Below are 15922 nucleotides of genomic sequence, written 5' to 3' on the forward strand. Positions count from 1 at the left end.
ATGGCAAACCTACTGCCATACCTCCCCTCTCCCCCTTCGAGTCGCTCCTCTAATGCTCCCATTTCTCTGACAGGCCTGTAAACCTGAGTCCTCCCTCAACCACATAGTAACGAAATAAATATATGTCAAGGGTCAACCCTCTGGTGAGAGCACCCCCTAGCACCCAGGCATGACTAAGCAGCGTTTCTACCTCTCCGTTGCTCCTGCTGGACGTCCGGGAGTCCCCTTCCTCTTCTGACAACCCAGCCCTCCAGGCAGGTCATGCACCGTGGTTCCCCCCCCTTCAGGGTATCGAACTCCTACATCCAGAACAGATAAATCAACAGTCACAGTCACACTGACGTGGGGCCCTCGTTCCTGGCATCCCTGCAACATAGACCACTCAGTCAATAGTAGCTCAGATATTTCCCGCTCTGACTGACTCCCCGCCCCAGTCCCTTCTTTCAGGCTCCTCACAGCACGTCTCAGCTCCGTGCTGGCTCATTTTCAGGCTCTGTTCCAGGTTTTTGTGTCACCTCAGGTTGTGTAGCCTCCCTCAGGCTTCCCACTAAGCCCAGAGCCTCAGCCACCTACCACCAGGGCCTCTCTGCTTCGGGGCTGGCAGTGGGACTCCCTCACCATCAGGCCTCACTGCTTCAGGGCTGGCACTCTCACTCCTCAGTAGTCTGAGGCCTGCCCTCACAGACACCCCCTCAGGTGTACCACAGCAATCCCAATTAAGACCTATGCCCTCCCTCCCCCATTGCCAGGTGTCTCCAGGCTGTTCTAATTAAGACCCTGATTCATTAACCCTTTCCTGAGTCCTGTTCCTTCTAAATAAAGTCCCTGGCAGGGGGAGGCCTGTGCTGTGACTTTTTTTTTTTTTTTAAATAGAACCCTTCAGACACATCCTTAGCGCCACTGCTCTGGCCTGCATTTGGTCTCTAGCCCTGCCCCTGCAGACTTATGCACATGCTTAACTTTAAAGGTAGCGTGTATAGTCCCCTGGACATCAAGAGGGCTACTCATCAGGTATAAAGTTAAGCACATGCATAAGTCTTTGCAGGACTGGGAACTATATGTTGTCCATTTAGGACCCACTTACATCAATGGGATTTCCTCATGCAGAGTGGCTACAGGTTGAGGGGCTTATATTTCTCAGCAGGGGCCTCTTAAGTCTATACTGTAGTTAGCATGCAAGGCACTCTACTAATAAAAATTACATGGACGGTAACATCCCTCAGTATTGTATTACGAAAGGCAGGAAGGTGCTACCTTTCAAGGCCTTACGCCTATATGGGTCCAAGGTTGAAGGCAGCACGCTGGTGCCAGCACACCATTCCTCCCAGGATCAGAGCTCACGGAAGCATCATCAGATTAAATATACAGTTAGTGTCACAAAGCCTAGTGGGAATTTATGCAGGGAGAAAATGAAGCTACTTTTGGACAGATTAGTAAGTTAGTAAGGGCCAAATTGTGGGCCAGCCACAAGGGTGGCACAAGATACTCTCTCAAACCCCTGCTGGCAACCCCCCTCACAGATAGCAGTGGGAGAAAAGAAGTAGCCTTGGTGTGCAGGTGGCGGCTCTACATCCCCAAGACCCCTAGATGTTACAACAGATATAGACCTAACACTACTATACTCCTTCCCAGGAACAGGGGGGGAGGAGTAGGGAGACTGACCTTGGAGGCACAATCTCCTGCCCAAGCCGCTCTAGTGGTAGTATAACAATGCTCTTCCTATATGTGGTATAAGGCCATAAATGTGATGATTCAACCCTCTATTAGCATCTCTTTTTCTGACTGTAAAGATTAGGATGGCAGAAATGAAGAGCATTTTCTTAGCAGGGAATGCAAACATGTCCTTCATTATTTATAATAAACATGGGTTTTAGATCCAAATTATTCTAAATTAAAGAAAATCCTCAATCAATAGAGTTTATTTGAAAACAATTCAAATATTTGAAAATACTGTTGCACATATACACTGCTGGTTTCGTGAACCCAGAATTTTTTAAAATTAATCTCTCTATACATTTTGAAAAAGGTACCATTTAGCTGTATTTTGTTTTAAATTACAAAACCACATGGAATCCACCAAATAAAGAGTACATTGATATAAATAAATGTTATCAAAACAAATCACAAAACACAAATTACATACTTTAATAAAAACACTTTGGGGGTTGGGTTTTTGTTTATTTTATTTATTTTTACAAAAATGTGTTTTGACTTGCAAAAAATATAAATCTCGATATATTGGAAAATGATGCTATAATGGGTTAAACATTATTGCACAAAAGGAATTTGTCACAGTAAATAGCATTCACATGTTTTGACCCATGAGTTTTATCATATACCCTTTTTTCTTGTTGTTTGTCCTCCGGCCATATATTACCAAAACTCAACACAGGACATTGATTATTTGAAACTAACAAATGAGCCCAATATAAAAGAGCCAGGAATGTGGGTTATTCTATTTATTTTTATTGCACAATAAAAATATGGGGATAAGCCACAATTCTGTGCAATACCATCTCAAGACAAATCAATAAAAGCAAGGACATTTTACAAGTCTCACACTCCATCCCTAACCTGCGACTGAGTCTAAAGTATTCAGGTACATATCATACACACCATACCCCCACAACACTAAGAACAACTATGAGAAGTAAGGAAGACGCTGGAATGCCCTAGATGGTTTGATGTCACAATTTTGGAGCTGAATCCCGCATTCCTTGTTTACGCATAATTCTTATTAACTTTAATGGGCATTTTAAGTGAATAAAGAATGCAGGATTGGGTCTTTAAATGGAGCTGCTGTTAGATGAATGGTATTGTTTTAGGTTAGTATTAAAAAAAGGGGGGTGGGGGGAAACGGAAGAAAAACCTGTACCAATAACTTTTTTTTTTTTTTTTTTTTTTAAGAAAAAAGTCTTGTTTGTATGGACTGTTAAATGTTAATGCAGATATGCATAGTGCTTTAAAATATTCAAGAGAGTTGCAATAGTACAGCAGCACAAGTTTTCCTGCAAATAAATTGAGCCATTTCTAGCTATTGTTCAAAATATCCACTTAATGCTGTGACATGAGGATCACTCCTCTGGATTATTGCATCTAGTCCAAAAACCAGCTAACAAGACTGTGAAGAATGTTAATGCAGTTGTCAGACAAAATAAACAGCATCTTTCTTGTGTGATACTGGAAACACTGAAGGCAAATCAAACAGCATTTACTCTTTCGCATCAGCATTTTCAATTTGGGTTTTAGACGCATATGAAATAATACTTTGTATTTCCAGCGCACCTTTCAGAGGAGCTCAAAGTGCATTCTGAACAATAATTGATTGATTAAGCCCCACAACGCTCTGGTGAGGTAAATAAGGAGCATTACAAAGGAGGAAAGTAAGGCATGGAGTGGTTAAGTGACTTGCCCAAATCACTGAGAGTTCTGGGTTCCGTCCCCAGATCTGTTAACTTCCAGTGCTTTGCTCGTACCACTAGATCACACAAGTGAACAACTAATCACAGATGTACAGAAGGATTGATAATGGCTCTGCACACACATGTAAACCTTATTGTTAAATGTTTACTTCTCTTATAGTCAAACATTTTTTCAGCACCTTTATTACACTGAAATCTAAAAAGGAAAGCATCTTTATTATAATTTTTAAAAACCCCAAGATGAATCCCTTCCGAATTTCATCCATACATTGAGCAAATTCTTCCATGTGCTCAGTAAGAACAAAGATACTGAAAAAAACCTAAGCACCCAATATGCTTGGTAGGCTGGGATTTGACATTCCATTAGCTGATGGCAGATTTAAAAGCGTTTACTCTGTGGGCTGCAAGAACTCAGAAGTGAACACAGCTTCTGCATAATCCTCACATACATCCTGCAGCTCTGCTGCCACATCACATAAGGCTTCTTCTGTCAGTTCTTCTGCAAGGCTAAAGGAGAGAAAAGAAAGTTTAAAAGCCAAGGATAGAATCCTGGGGTTTGTACAAACGAACCCAAATATGCAGCAATCATTTCGTCCATTTATATCAATGGTCTGATCTCAAAAGAGAAATGTTTGTATTTCTTTCCACCTTATTATATATATTTACTATGGGGAAAACTCTTGTACTACAGAACCATCCTGTTTACGCCTAAGTTTTGTGGAGCATCTGAAATTTTTGCATCTATCAGCTTTCTGATAAAAGAGAGGTGAATACATGGTGTGCATGGAGGATTGGGGAATGTGACCAACCTTCCATTAACTGGTGTATTTTTTTCCTTTTTAAAAATGTTAGATGCAAACATTCTGCTTTGTACAGAAAGATTTAACATACTCGGGACCTGATGCATTCAAGTCAATGGAAAGACTCCCACGGATTTTAATGGTGATTGGATCAGCCCCTTCTGAAAGCAAGGATGTTTACAGGGGAGCAGTGGGATCAGAGGTTTTAACTCAGGAGAACTCAGGTCAACAGAAGACTTCATAGTGTTTCAGCATTTGAGAAATTCAGGTCTTTGCTGGCCTGTTTAAAATTTCTCCTTCTCAGAGTCTTACGTTTGCTGCAATAATACTAGGAAAATTAACTTTTCTGTGTCTCTAATACAGAGCAAAGCAGTTTCTTCTAAATGTTTACTGATACATGTAATGGTTGACAAGTTTTATAGGGCCCTCTGAGGGTAAAACCTTCAAACAGTGCTGTGAATTGGATTACATTTTTAGTTTGATTTCAAATCCTATTACAATACATACATAAGCAGAGCTGCAATTCAGCTGCAAGAAGGAAGGACTCGTTTTCATTTTGTCCTTTTGCCAGTCATGAAGAGGGGCCAGTGTTTGAGCTACTGAGGCTCACACCAATGCCAATTATGAACACACTATTGGAGCGGATAAGGATAGTGCTGAAACATGCTCAGGGATGTTTTAGCGGTCCATTCTAACCTGCCTCAGGTTATAGTGACCAGTCCAAGGTCATTCAATTCTTGCTCACATAGGCCCCACTCCAGCAAAGCACAGAAGCATATCTGAACTTTAAGCATGTGAGTGGTCCTATTAAAATCAAAGGCACTGATCCGGCAGACACTGGTGTTGAGGCTTAATTTTACTACAGTAAGCCCGTTGATTTCAATGGGACTAGTAGAGGTAATACTATGAAGCATTTGCTTAAATGTCTGTAGGATCAGGGCCATAGAGACTACACACATGCTTAGAAAGTTAATCCCATGTTTATGTGCTTTGCTGGAGCGGTGCCTTGATCACAACACAGACTTATTGGTAGTTGATTTCTGAATGATGCCATTCACAGACTGAAAATAAATTCTGGGGAGAAATGGCAGAACTTTTTGCTGGACATTCATTGAGGCATGCTTAGGAAATGATAACAGATAACATTGTTTACTTGCTGAACCTGTTACTTAGCAAACCAAAAATGCTTATTCAAACTTCGCTGGTGGGATGGCTATTTTTTATTTATACTGTAACCTTTCAGCCTCCACCTCCCTCCTCATTTAGCAGCCGTGGAGAGAATGAATAAACATTTTTTCTTTGCTAAGGAATGAGCAGCAAATAGTCAGTTATTTATTACTTTACCTCTTGTTTGCATTGCAGAGGACTAAGTGGTGACCCAGCTATGCCATACACTATTTATATACCTAGCAATGTACTCTACAAAATATTTCCTTTTTCGAATCTCTTCTTTAGTGAAATTTACAAGGCAGCTGCCATTTTAAAGTATTTCTCTTGTTATTCCAAAAACAGCACCATCCAGCCCCTCCTTTGTGAAAATTAAAGGTTGCCAATGTGTTCTCTGCTATTTTTAATACCTTGATTGACTTTTTATTAATAAATGTATAAAAAGCTTGTTCCTTCCTTCCACCCATCATTGCCCTGGCTGTTCTTTTACAGCTAGCAAGGCAATGTTTGCTTTCTAATCAAATGGCAAAAGACAATCATGTTGTTAAATAGTCTCAGTTGAATGGATCAAGGCTCTCCAGAGCAGGTTCTCCAAACTTACCACTGGGACTTGCATAAAGACAGAAGTGGATAAGGAAAGCAGAAGGTGTAAATTTCCACATACAGTTTTCTACAGCAATAAGAGCAGATTTTCACAAAATGATGTGAAGTGGAAACAGAATTACACACCCCTCTGGCTTAGACTCCTTTAGATAGTCTAAACCAATCTATATTTCACACAGATGACAGAGCTGGCTCTGTGGTACTGCTGTATGCTATAGAAAAACGTGAAAAATAATTGCTCTTCTAAGATATTCTGCTATCACTCCCTTTAATTTTCTATGAACACTTTAAAGGTCCACAAGCATCAAGGATCATTGAGAAACAACGCAGTAGTTACTGTCTTAAGTGTTCTGGCTTTCAATTCAGAATTTAAACTGCCCATTTTTCCCCTGTGTGTTTCTAAGTAAGGACAGAAAGACAGGTCTGGAACTGACACATTTACCTCACAAAATCAAACACATCAATAGTTCATGTACCTCTCAGCAATGCGCCATGGATTGAAGTGCCCTATTGCCTCATGAGAAATATGTTTCAGGTGCTGCTCATATCTATTGTTATAATCAAGGATGTTCTGGAGCATACGCTTTGGAACAGAGAGAAAAATGCAGCGCTCCTTCTGCTGAGATATATTGCGAGTCAAGGGCTGCCAAATGTCATTTCCAGTCTCCAATTTCTCTTCCACCTCCCCATCTTCTTCAATAGCACTGGAAACACAAAAAACAGTCAAACCAGAACTTCTTGGTTTTAATGTCCTTTTCCACATGACCTAAAGCCACAAAGCCTCTTTAAATAACACTCCCTGGGGCATTTACTCTTAATGGAAAACACACACACACACACACACACACACACACAGTAAAAGCCCATAAGCATTTTAGTTTATGACCAAATTCTCTACTCACTTTCCATCAAAAGGTCTTTCAAATACAATATCCACTTGTGACTCTTTGTGTCCTATCAATTTGGTTATTTGGATTGGATGAGGAGACACAGGCCTTTTCTCTATTGATGCATTTTCTCTTTCTAGAAGGAAGAGAACAACATTAAAAAAATGTTTCTTTGGGAGAGAAAAATCTAACAATGTAGAGAAGTCCCCACCATAAGCACAGCTCCCTTCCAAAGTTAAGTCCTTTGGAGAAATGAAGAAAAATGTTACCAATGATGAGCCTCTAAGCTACAAATTTAAGGGGATACTTTCAAAAGAACCAAATGTTTCAAACGTGAGCACTTTAGAATATGTCACTTTTAGTACAACTCATTGAGTATTTCTAAAGCGGTGATAGGAAACATTACATTACTTGGCAACCAATCTATTGAGATTGGCAGTAAATGGAGAGGAGAAATGAAACTAAAACAATTGGGCCCAGATCCTCACCTGGTGTAAAATGGCATAGCTCCTAAGAAGTCACTATGGGCCCAAGCTTCCTCCCAGAAAATTCAAGGGCAAATCTCCCACTGGTGCAGGATCAATCCCTATATGGTCAGGTGCTTAGCTGGTGTAAATTGGTATAACTCAACAGACTTACACCAGCTGAAGACTTGACCCTATATTGAAACTAAAGTGGAGAGAGAAATCACGAGCCAAATTCCTCCCTATTGCTACTTGGCTGAGGCAAGTGGGGCTACAACCAGGATCAATATGTGTGGGAAATAGTAGGAGTGTTTGTCTGGAAAGCTAACTTTCTTTAGCAAACAGCTTCCTGCTAACATCCCTCAGGTTCTCTCTTCACCCAGTTAAAAAGCTCTTCTGATATGAAGAGCTACAGTAGAACCTCAGAGTTACGAACTGAGCAGTCAACCACACACCTCATTTGGAACTGGAAGTACGCAATCAGGCAGCAGAGACAAAAAAAAAAAAAAAAAGCCAATACAGCACAGTACTGTGTTAAACGTAAACTACTAAAAAAAATAAAGGGAAAGCAGCATTTTTCTTCTGCATAGTAAAGTTTCAAAACTGTATTAAGTCAATGATCATTTGTAAACTTTTGAAAGAACAACCATAATGTTTTGTTCAGAGTTACGAACAACCTCCATTCCCGAGGTGTTCACAACTCTGAAGTTCTACTGTACAGTATCAGTCTGGGCAATTATATATATATATATATTTTTACTCTCTATTACTGAGAAGTAAGGAGGAAAATATTTGTGAATGTTCAATTAAAATATTTGAGGTGATTTTTTTTTAAAAGAAAGATTAAGAACTCATGATAGAAGCACATTGGGCAGTATACTCTGATGTAAAGAAAATGTAGCAATTCAGGGTTAAACCATAGATCAGGGGTCGGCAACCTTGCAGAAGTGGTGTGCTGAGGCTTCATTTATTCACTCTGATTTAAGGTTTCACGTGCCAGTCATACATTTTAACATTTTTAGAAGGTCTCTTTCTATAAGTCTATAATATATAACTAAACTATTGTTGTATGTAAAGTAAATTAGGTTTTTAAAATGTTTAAGAAGCTTCATTTAAAATTAAATTAAAATGCAGAGCCCCCCCCCGGACCAGTGGCCAAGACCCGGGCAACATGAGTGCCACTGAAAATCAGCTCACGTGCTACCTTTGGCATGTGTGCCATAGGTTGCCTACCCCTGCCATAGATCCATCTATGGACAAGAACTGAGAATTCGACTTTTTCCTAAACAAATCTAACTCCATTGTTTTTTTAACTTTTCCATCATTTGATTTATGTGAAAGAATGAGTGGGGCAAAAAACCTGTACACTTAATGACTAATTTAACAGTGTTCTTTGCATTGACAGAAAACCTACACTGACAGCCAATGCATCGTCTTGTTCACTGCTGCATGGACATGATATATACTTGACAGATCTATGGAATCGGAGCCATTTAAATTGCTTGATTTATTTATTTATTTTAAAAAAGGAGGGAGGAGAAGAGCCAATATGACAATAAATATTCATTTGTTCCTTCCTGGGGAAGAATCGTTAGATAAATCAAGTGAGAGTGTTTTGCTGTGTTTTACAGATATAGTCTCAGACTGTGAACTCTGAACTTTTCTACTACTAGAAATAATATTTTTATATGCTGGAGTGGAGTGAGAAGGATTATTGCTAGGGTATATAGTGGGAAATGGATTCCCTTGCAACAGCATAAATTAATCCATGGTCAAACGAACCCATACAAAATACTCTCTCTCTCCAGTTTTGGCTTTGTTCTCTAAAGTGCAGGGGGATTTACAGGCTTTGAAATTGATTTCTCAATCACAATGGCAACAGATGCGTCTTCAAGAGGTGTCAAAAGAGGTTTAATGAAGTGGCTCTAGTAATTGCTCAGTCTGAGGATGAAGAGGTGTTACACATGGATCTAACAACAGAACTGTTATTCTACAAATCACACTAAACAACTGTAGTTTGTGTGTATCCCTCTCAGAAGTGGACTCCTTTCCCTGTCAGAATCCCTAATCCAAATTAGAGCCAGGAGCTGTATTTGTTCACAAAGTAGGTGGCTTCAGAGAAGTTCAAGATAAAGTTCATCCACTCAAAGAGCACGTTGCATAATATATGGCATGGGTCAGGATCTCATTCTTCTCCCCAATGTTTGAAACTACAGAAAGACTAAAGTCAAGTGTTGACGCATTCAGAAGTTAAGCATGCTTTGAGAAGGCAAACTAGATCTTTCTGGAGTATGTCTGAGCTAAAATGTGAACTTGAACATTTGACAGATTGCCTTCTTGGAGGATCACAGAAAACAGAGTGCTGAGAACTCATTCTCCATCACTTGAAGTCTTTAAATCAAGACTGGATCTCTTTCGACCTGTGTGAGCTATAGCGCTTCAGAAGTCACGGGCTTGGCGGAGAAATTATTGGGTGAGGTTCTTTGGCCTGTGTTTGGCATGAGGTGAGACTAGAGGATCATAATGGTCCCTTCTGACCTTGAAATGTGTGAATCATTGAGAATTCTGAAACAGATTAGCAAAGAGGAAAGAAGAAAGAAAAAGTGATTTATCCAGGTCTGTGTTTTTTAATTCTTTTTAAAAAACCTTGTGTTTACACTTGCATCTATGTTATTTTCATTTTTTTCTTGTCCTTTCTGGCAATGGTGTATGAAAAAGGAGGCTAAAAGAATAAAAGAAAATCCACCAATTAAGCTTCAGAAAAGGGAGGCAGACTCAGTTACAAATGGATCAATAGAAAAGAAGTGAAAATAATTAGAAATAAGCAAGTAGAAGTCAGAAAAGAGAAATAGAGAAATAAAGTTGAAGGTGGTCAGTAAATCCACTATATCTTATATTTTTGGAGAGATCCAATGGAAACTCTGCAAGATTCACATTTACAAAGAAGGGATGAGGTCACAGAATATACAAAAATGTTGAGAACCAACGTTTAAACAAAACATCCTCTCTGGTTTGGGACTACATACAAGACGTTTTATATATTTCTATATACTATACATATATATATATATATATATATACACACATATATACACACACACACACACACACACTATATATATATATACACACTATATTTCTGGTAAATTAGAAGGGGGTTAAAACCAGGGTTTAGAATGGAAAGAGTACCTCAATTATGAAGTCATTATCACGACTCCATAGTGGAGCAGTGCTAACCAGACTTATCTTGATCCCCACACTGCCGCCTCCTCCTCCTCCCCGCCCACCCAGCGTAACTGATATGTATTATAACAACAGGGTAAATTCTTATCTTCCATGCCATGTTAGCACAATATTACACAGTGTGGGAGGGGTTGGGAAAGAGTGCCTGGAGAAACCATCGTATAATAGGGATCTCCACACCTTTTACACACTGGAGAGATGGGCTCTGTTCTTGTTCAAATTAGGCTGGAATGGAGAGAGTGTTAGGGCCAGGACCTGAGGCAAAACACATGCTATTGTAGCTCATAGGTGGTGGTTACTATTGCTGAGTTGGGGGAGGACTGGAGGAACCTATTTCCTAAGATGTTGTGCGTGGCAGATTGCAAGTTTCACCCACACTGAGAAGAAGAACGGGAAAGAATATCGGTGCTACTAAGAAAAAAAATCAATTATATTTTTGTCAAAGAATAACTGAAAGAAAGAAGAAACCAAACTTCACTTAAATCAACATCAAACAGCCCCTGTTAAGACTCAGGCCCTAGTCCTGCAACTGGATCGCACAGTTGCATCCAAACACTGCTTCAGTGACTTCAATCAGATCCATTCAAATAAAGCCAATTGTAAGATTGGTACTTTAGCTTGCAAGCTTCTCAGTTAGCCTCTCCTGCTTTCAGATATTAATTTTTAAAGCAACAGTTTGTAAACATTCCTTTTGATATAGTGTTTGTAACATACTTAAGTCCAAATGGTGCTATTTGATTAATATGATCAAATCCAATCTACTAATTTTGGTTAGGAGATGTTAACATTTAAGATAGAGACTGCAGCAAAAATAAGTTGTATTAAAAAAAAAAAAAAAAAAAAAAGCCCAAACACTTACCCCTTTTCTCTTCCTGTGCCCAGAACTCCGAATCAGCATAGACAATCTGATTAAATCTCCTGCGAACCACATCTTGGTATCTCTTTTTTTAAAATGTACAAAATTAATCAACCAAAAGATATTTACAGTTCAACTGTACTAGGTGATAACTTGATGGAAAGGCAAACAATGACCCATTTTGATCATGTTATAAATCTTCCCCCACCCCACCCCACCCCCTTCTTAAATATAATAGAGACAGAAAAAATAATCTTCGTGGAAATATCTTGATTGAAGTACAGCACTGCAAGTCGATTGATTGCAGATTGTAGGATTTGAGCCATAGGATGTACAAACATTTAATACCATGAATAGTCCCACTGAAATCAATGGGGCTACTCACAGCAATAAATTTTACCAAGTGCATAAGTATTTGCAGGATCAGGGCCTATGGCCAGTCTGTAAGTCCCCTTACCTTTACTTGCAATGTAGCTATACTTTTAATGTAGCTATTTTTACAGATATTCATCTTCAATTGCTTTGAGTAGCTTCTGGTTCCAGTCTCACTTCTACTTTCTTGCTATGTGAAATTGACCATAACTTGGAGATACAGCAGTTTAGCTTACACACTATGGAACATCTTGTAAACCCCTTACTCTCACTGGTGAGCAGTTACTCAGAAGAGTAGTTCCATTGACTTCAATAACTCATCTCATTCTAAAGGAGACACCTCAGGGAGCAGCACTAGCACCATTCTTGGACTTTCTCTCGCTTATGTAGTTAGATAGCCCCTATATCTGTAGTATCTGAGACCTCACAATTACGGTCATTGTGCAGATGAGGAACTGAGACACAGAAACACACGAAGTGTGATGGAGCAGGAAACCCATGTCTTCCAACTCCAAAGTTAGCCCCTTAATCACTGGACTATCCTTACTCTTATTCCTTGATCACTGGTCCAGTACGGACTCAGAGGGAAAGCGTCACATAGAGAATCAACAGTTCTACTTTCTGTTCAAGACCTTTCGTCCAAGTTCTGACCCAGTAAGACCTTGCTTAAAAAAAAAAAAAAAGAATGTACCGGCTCAGGTTGTAAGGTATGGACAGATGCACAAGGTGACAATGTTGCAAACAACTAGCACTTAGACATTTGCTTACTTCGATTTCTTCCATTCTTTGCAGCATTGTTTCCAGACTAGGACTGTCATGCATGGCTACAGCCTCAGCTTGCATCTTCTTGTGTTGCTCCATATTCCAGAGTTCCTGAGCTGTATCTTCCAAAAGATCATCCAATAACTTCTCACTCAGCATATCTGCATTGGATGCAGCCTATACATACAAAAACCCCAAAACAAACATTTATTTTTATTTATATACACATATACACATACACAGAGGAAGCCAGTTCAAATGTATGTCTATAATTCAAATTTCTAAAAGCAGTTATTAGCTTTGATAAATGGGCTGTCATTTCTTTCAACTGCTTCCTTTAATGCAAATCTAATTACATTCTTAATACTTTTCTTTCACACAGACAGTAAGCCAAGCTAGTAAAATTAATTCAGCATGTACAGGACACTATAAAAATGTATCACGCAAGCCAATGCGAATTGAGGGAGCTCAGCATGCTGAAGGATCAGGCCCTCAAATTTAAGACAGTTGGTCCACTCACTCCCCAAATTCAGAGATCCTGTAGGAATCCACAGAACTAGAACTAAAACACAATCATGCAAACACTTACAGACATGCTTAGCTTTACTCGTGTGTGTTTGTAGGATCAGAGCCAAAGTAAATCTCAATTATGTCTTCTTAGCGTGACCATTTAGCTGGATAACTTTGCTCTAACAGGGCTATTTTCCTAGCTATACCGGTCTATATCTCAATTACTTTTTCTAATGTTTCCTTAGAGTGTGAAATATTTTGGATCAGATACGATACATAGAAAGGATGTCAATAATAGTCTTATATACTAATTTTCTGAAAATGATTTTGCTTTTTTAAAAAACACTTAATATCCATTTTCTCCATGTTTAATGAATTCACACTTTCTATATTTAAAACACGATAGCTCATCAACGGAAAAAAACGTTTGTATAATCAACACCCTAATTAAAAGAGGTCATTCTATTTAGTTTCCATTGGCATAAGCTACAGTTTAGGAAATCAAATCTAATGTCCTATCCTTTTCATGTCATGTACAAGAGAAAACATCATGTATTTTGAATAGCTTTATTCCATTATATCCAAACAGAACATACTTTTTCAGCAGCCTGGGATGACAGTTTGTTTATAAACGAAGAATCCTTCAAACGAGCGTTTGTTTCCAAAGAAAGATTGACTTTCTAATGAAACAGAAATATGTTAATGTTTATAAAATACTTTTTATATCGTATTAGCACAAATTAATTATGTTATTAAGGAAAGCTATAACATGAATTCCTAATATACTCTGATCAATACCAGTAATATTTAACATGGAATGCTCATAGTTATTCAAAACCATGTTCCCGTTTATCTGCTTGGCCACAAGATAACAGGAAAAACATTAATTTACTGCAGATATGGCAAATATATTCCAATAGTCAAGGACCACACTGAGAAGAAAAATATTCTGCAAATGAATGTCTAAAACTGTTTGGACTGGGTGAAAAATTTTGCACATGTTTTTCGCTAATCAAATTAAGGCGACCTGCCATTTGCTTTCCCCATAACAAATGTTTTCTAAATCTAAGAGACTCTTCAAAATGTCAGCATAAGCTTTGATTGCACTACCTGTGCTTTATCCAAGAGAGGTTCCAAACGCTCCCGAACTGCTTTCTCCACCTTGTCTGCCAGCTGTGTAGGAGAAGCACCTTCTAACCTATTTAAACAAACAAAAAAAAGTGATGATGCATTTTAGTGAAAATCTGATGTGACAAAAGAACATAAACCCACTTTAAGAAAACATGAGAGATCTGCTACCAAATTTGCTTCTTGCAGGACACCTTTAAACTGGATAATTACCTCAATTTTTGTATTTTCTCCATTTCTTCTCTACTAAATTCCGTTAGTTCCTTCGTTCTTCTTGAAGTTTCTGCATCAAGCCAAGCTAGTCTTCAGAAATAAAACAGCAAGACAGAAGTTAAGAAAACAAAATGCATGTTTGCATAGACTATATAATGAAATGATGTAAATTCAAGGTAAATGAAAACCTCCATAAAGAATCAACAATGAGAAGTTAAATATGTTAAGTTTAAGGCAAGGAAAATCTTTGTTCTGTCTCCCAGAACATCTTTAAGCAAAACTTTGTTTCAGAGGCAGAGTTGTTTAGTGGACATAGCACAGATGTGGAAGTTGAGAAACCTGGATTCTAAACCCTGCTCTAACATTGACAGCGTATGACCTCTGTTGTGGCTTTGGTCCACCCTAAAAGATGGATAATAACATTTACGTACCTCACAGCACTGTTAAGAGCCTTAATCAATTAATATTTGTGGAACAATAAGTTCCAGAGATGGCATGAAAGTGATAGGTATTATTATTACTTTCAAATACATAATGACGGGCCTTCTTTTGTCCCTATAATTCCTCAGCTTTCCTAACGCACTCTTTTTATTAAATATTATAGTAGACATGGTACAGAAGATTCTGACACATCTTGCACCAACTATGTATGTTAAGAACAGATTAGAAATTTTAATCCTTAGGCCAAGATTTTCAAAAGGGACAAGTGATTTTGGGGGCCTCAACTGTTGAGAGCCAAAGTTGAGTCCCCTTAAAAGCAGACAACGTCAGAAAGTGCTGAATACCTGCCCCCTGAAAATCCTTTAAGGTGTCTCATATTGGGCAACCAAAAAAATCATTAGGCATATTTGAAAATCTTGACCTTAATTTCCTTATTGTGGTGGGCTAAATTCACATATTCAAGATTACTTTAACCTAGTTGGTATGTTAATTGCAAAACCCAGTTTGGATTTCTTCCATGCTTATTTAAAATTTAAAGGATGTTTAATGGTGTTTGCACCATGGTACTAAGCAAGCTGCGATCTCTGTATGTCAAACCCCAAACCTTGTTTAACACTGTTTAATGTTGGACTGTGACTGGGTTTTATTTAAAAAAAAAAACCACTTTGGGCCCATATATTCCATCTAATACAACATTTTTGGCACTGCAATGTGGAGCCTAAAGGGTTAATACATGCTCTGAAACTTGCATCTTGGCAAACAAACGATTTCAAAGTTAGTTTAAAATAAAAGTTTTTTTTTTAAATTCTTAAATGTGTTGAGTTTGTTTTAGGTAAGCATGAAAAGCAAACTATTAATATTTTAGCTTTAAAACAATTAATCTCTGTATTTTTAAGTTATTAATTGTTTAATCATCTTTTTAACAAATGCTTTCGGTTTCTTTTTATTCTTTTATTTTGAGGTTTGCAGTTTGTGTGATTGGTAATCATTTTGCTGATTTAATGAAAAGGTATTTAAGAAAAAGCAAAAAAAAAAAAAGAGGTAAAATTAAGTG

At 38.3% G+C, this 15922-nt stretch overlaps 1 protein-coding gene across 6 annotated transcripts in view; it reads right to left on the reverse strand.

Annotated features, from left to right (window-relative positions):
• Positions 1-1903: 1903 nt before the first annotated feature.
• KIAA0753 (KIAA0753 ortholog) overlaps positions 1904-15922 on the reverse strand; it is a 31895-nt gene continuing 17876 nt past the window's right edge. For all 6 annotated transcript variants that reach the window (XM_054008309.1, XM_054008307.1, XM_054008311.1 and 3 more), the window contains 8 exons: positions 14428-14517; positions 14197-14284; positions 13683-13766; positions 12583-12753; positions 11446-11527; positions 6895-7015; positions 6469-6696; positions 1904-3929 (listed from right to left, as the gene is read on the reverse strand). In XM_054008309.1, coding sequence (XP_053864284.1) covers positions 3812-3929; positions 6469-6696; positions 6895-7015; positions 11446-11527; positions 12583-12753; positions 13683-13766; positions 14197-14284; positions 14428-14517 — 982 coding nt within the window. In that variant the 3' untranslated portion in view covers positions 1904-3811. The remainder of the gene's footprint in view (positions 3930-6468; positions 6697-6894; positions 7016-11445; positions 11528-12582; positions 12754-13682; positions 13767-14196; positions 14285-14427; positions 14518-15922) is intronic.

Source organism: Malaclemys terrapin, chromosome 18 (genome assembly GCF_027887155.1).
Source record: "Malaclemys terrapin pileata isolate rMalTer1 chromosome 18, rMalTer1.hap1, whole genome shotgun sequence".
In the NCBI taxonomy this organism is placed as follows: Eukaryota; Metazoa; Chordata; order Testudines; family Emydidae; genus Malaclemys; species Malaclemys terrapin.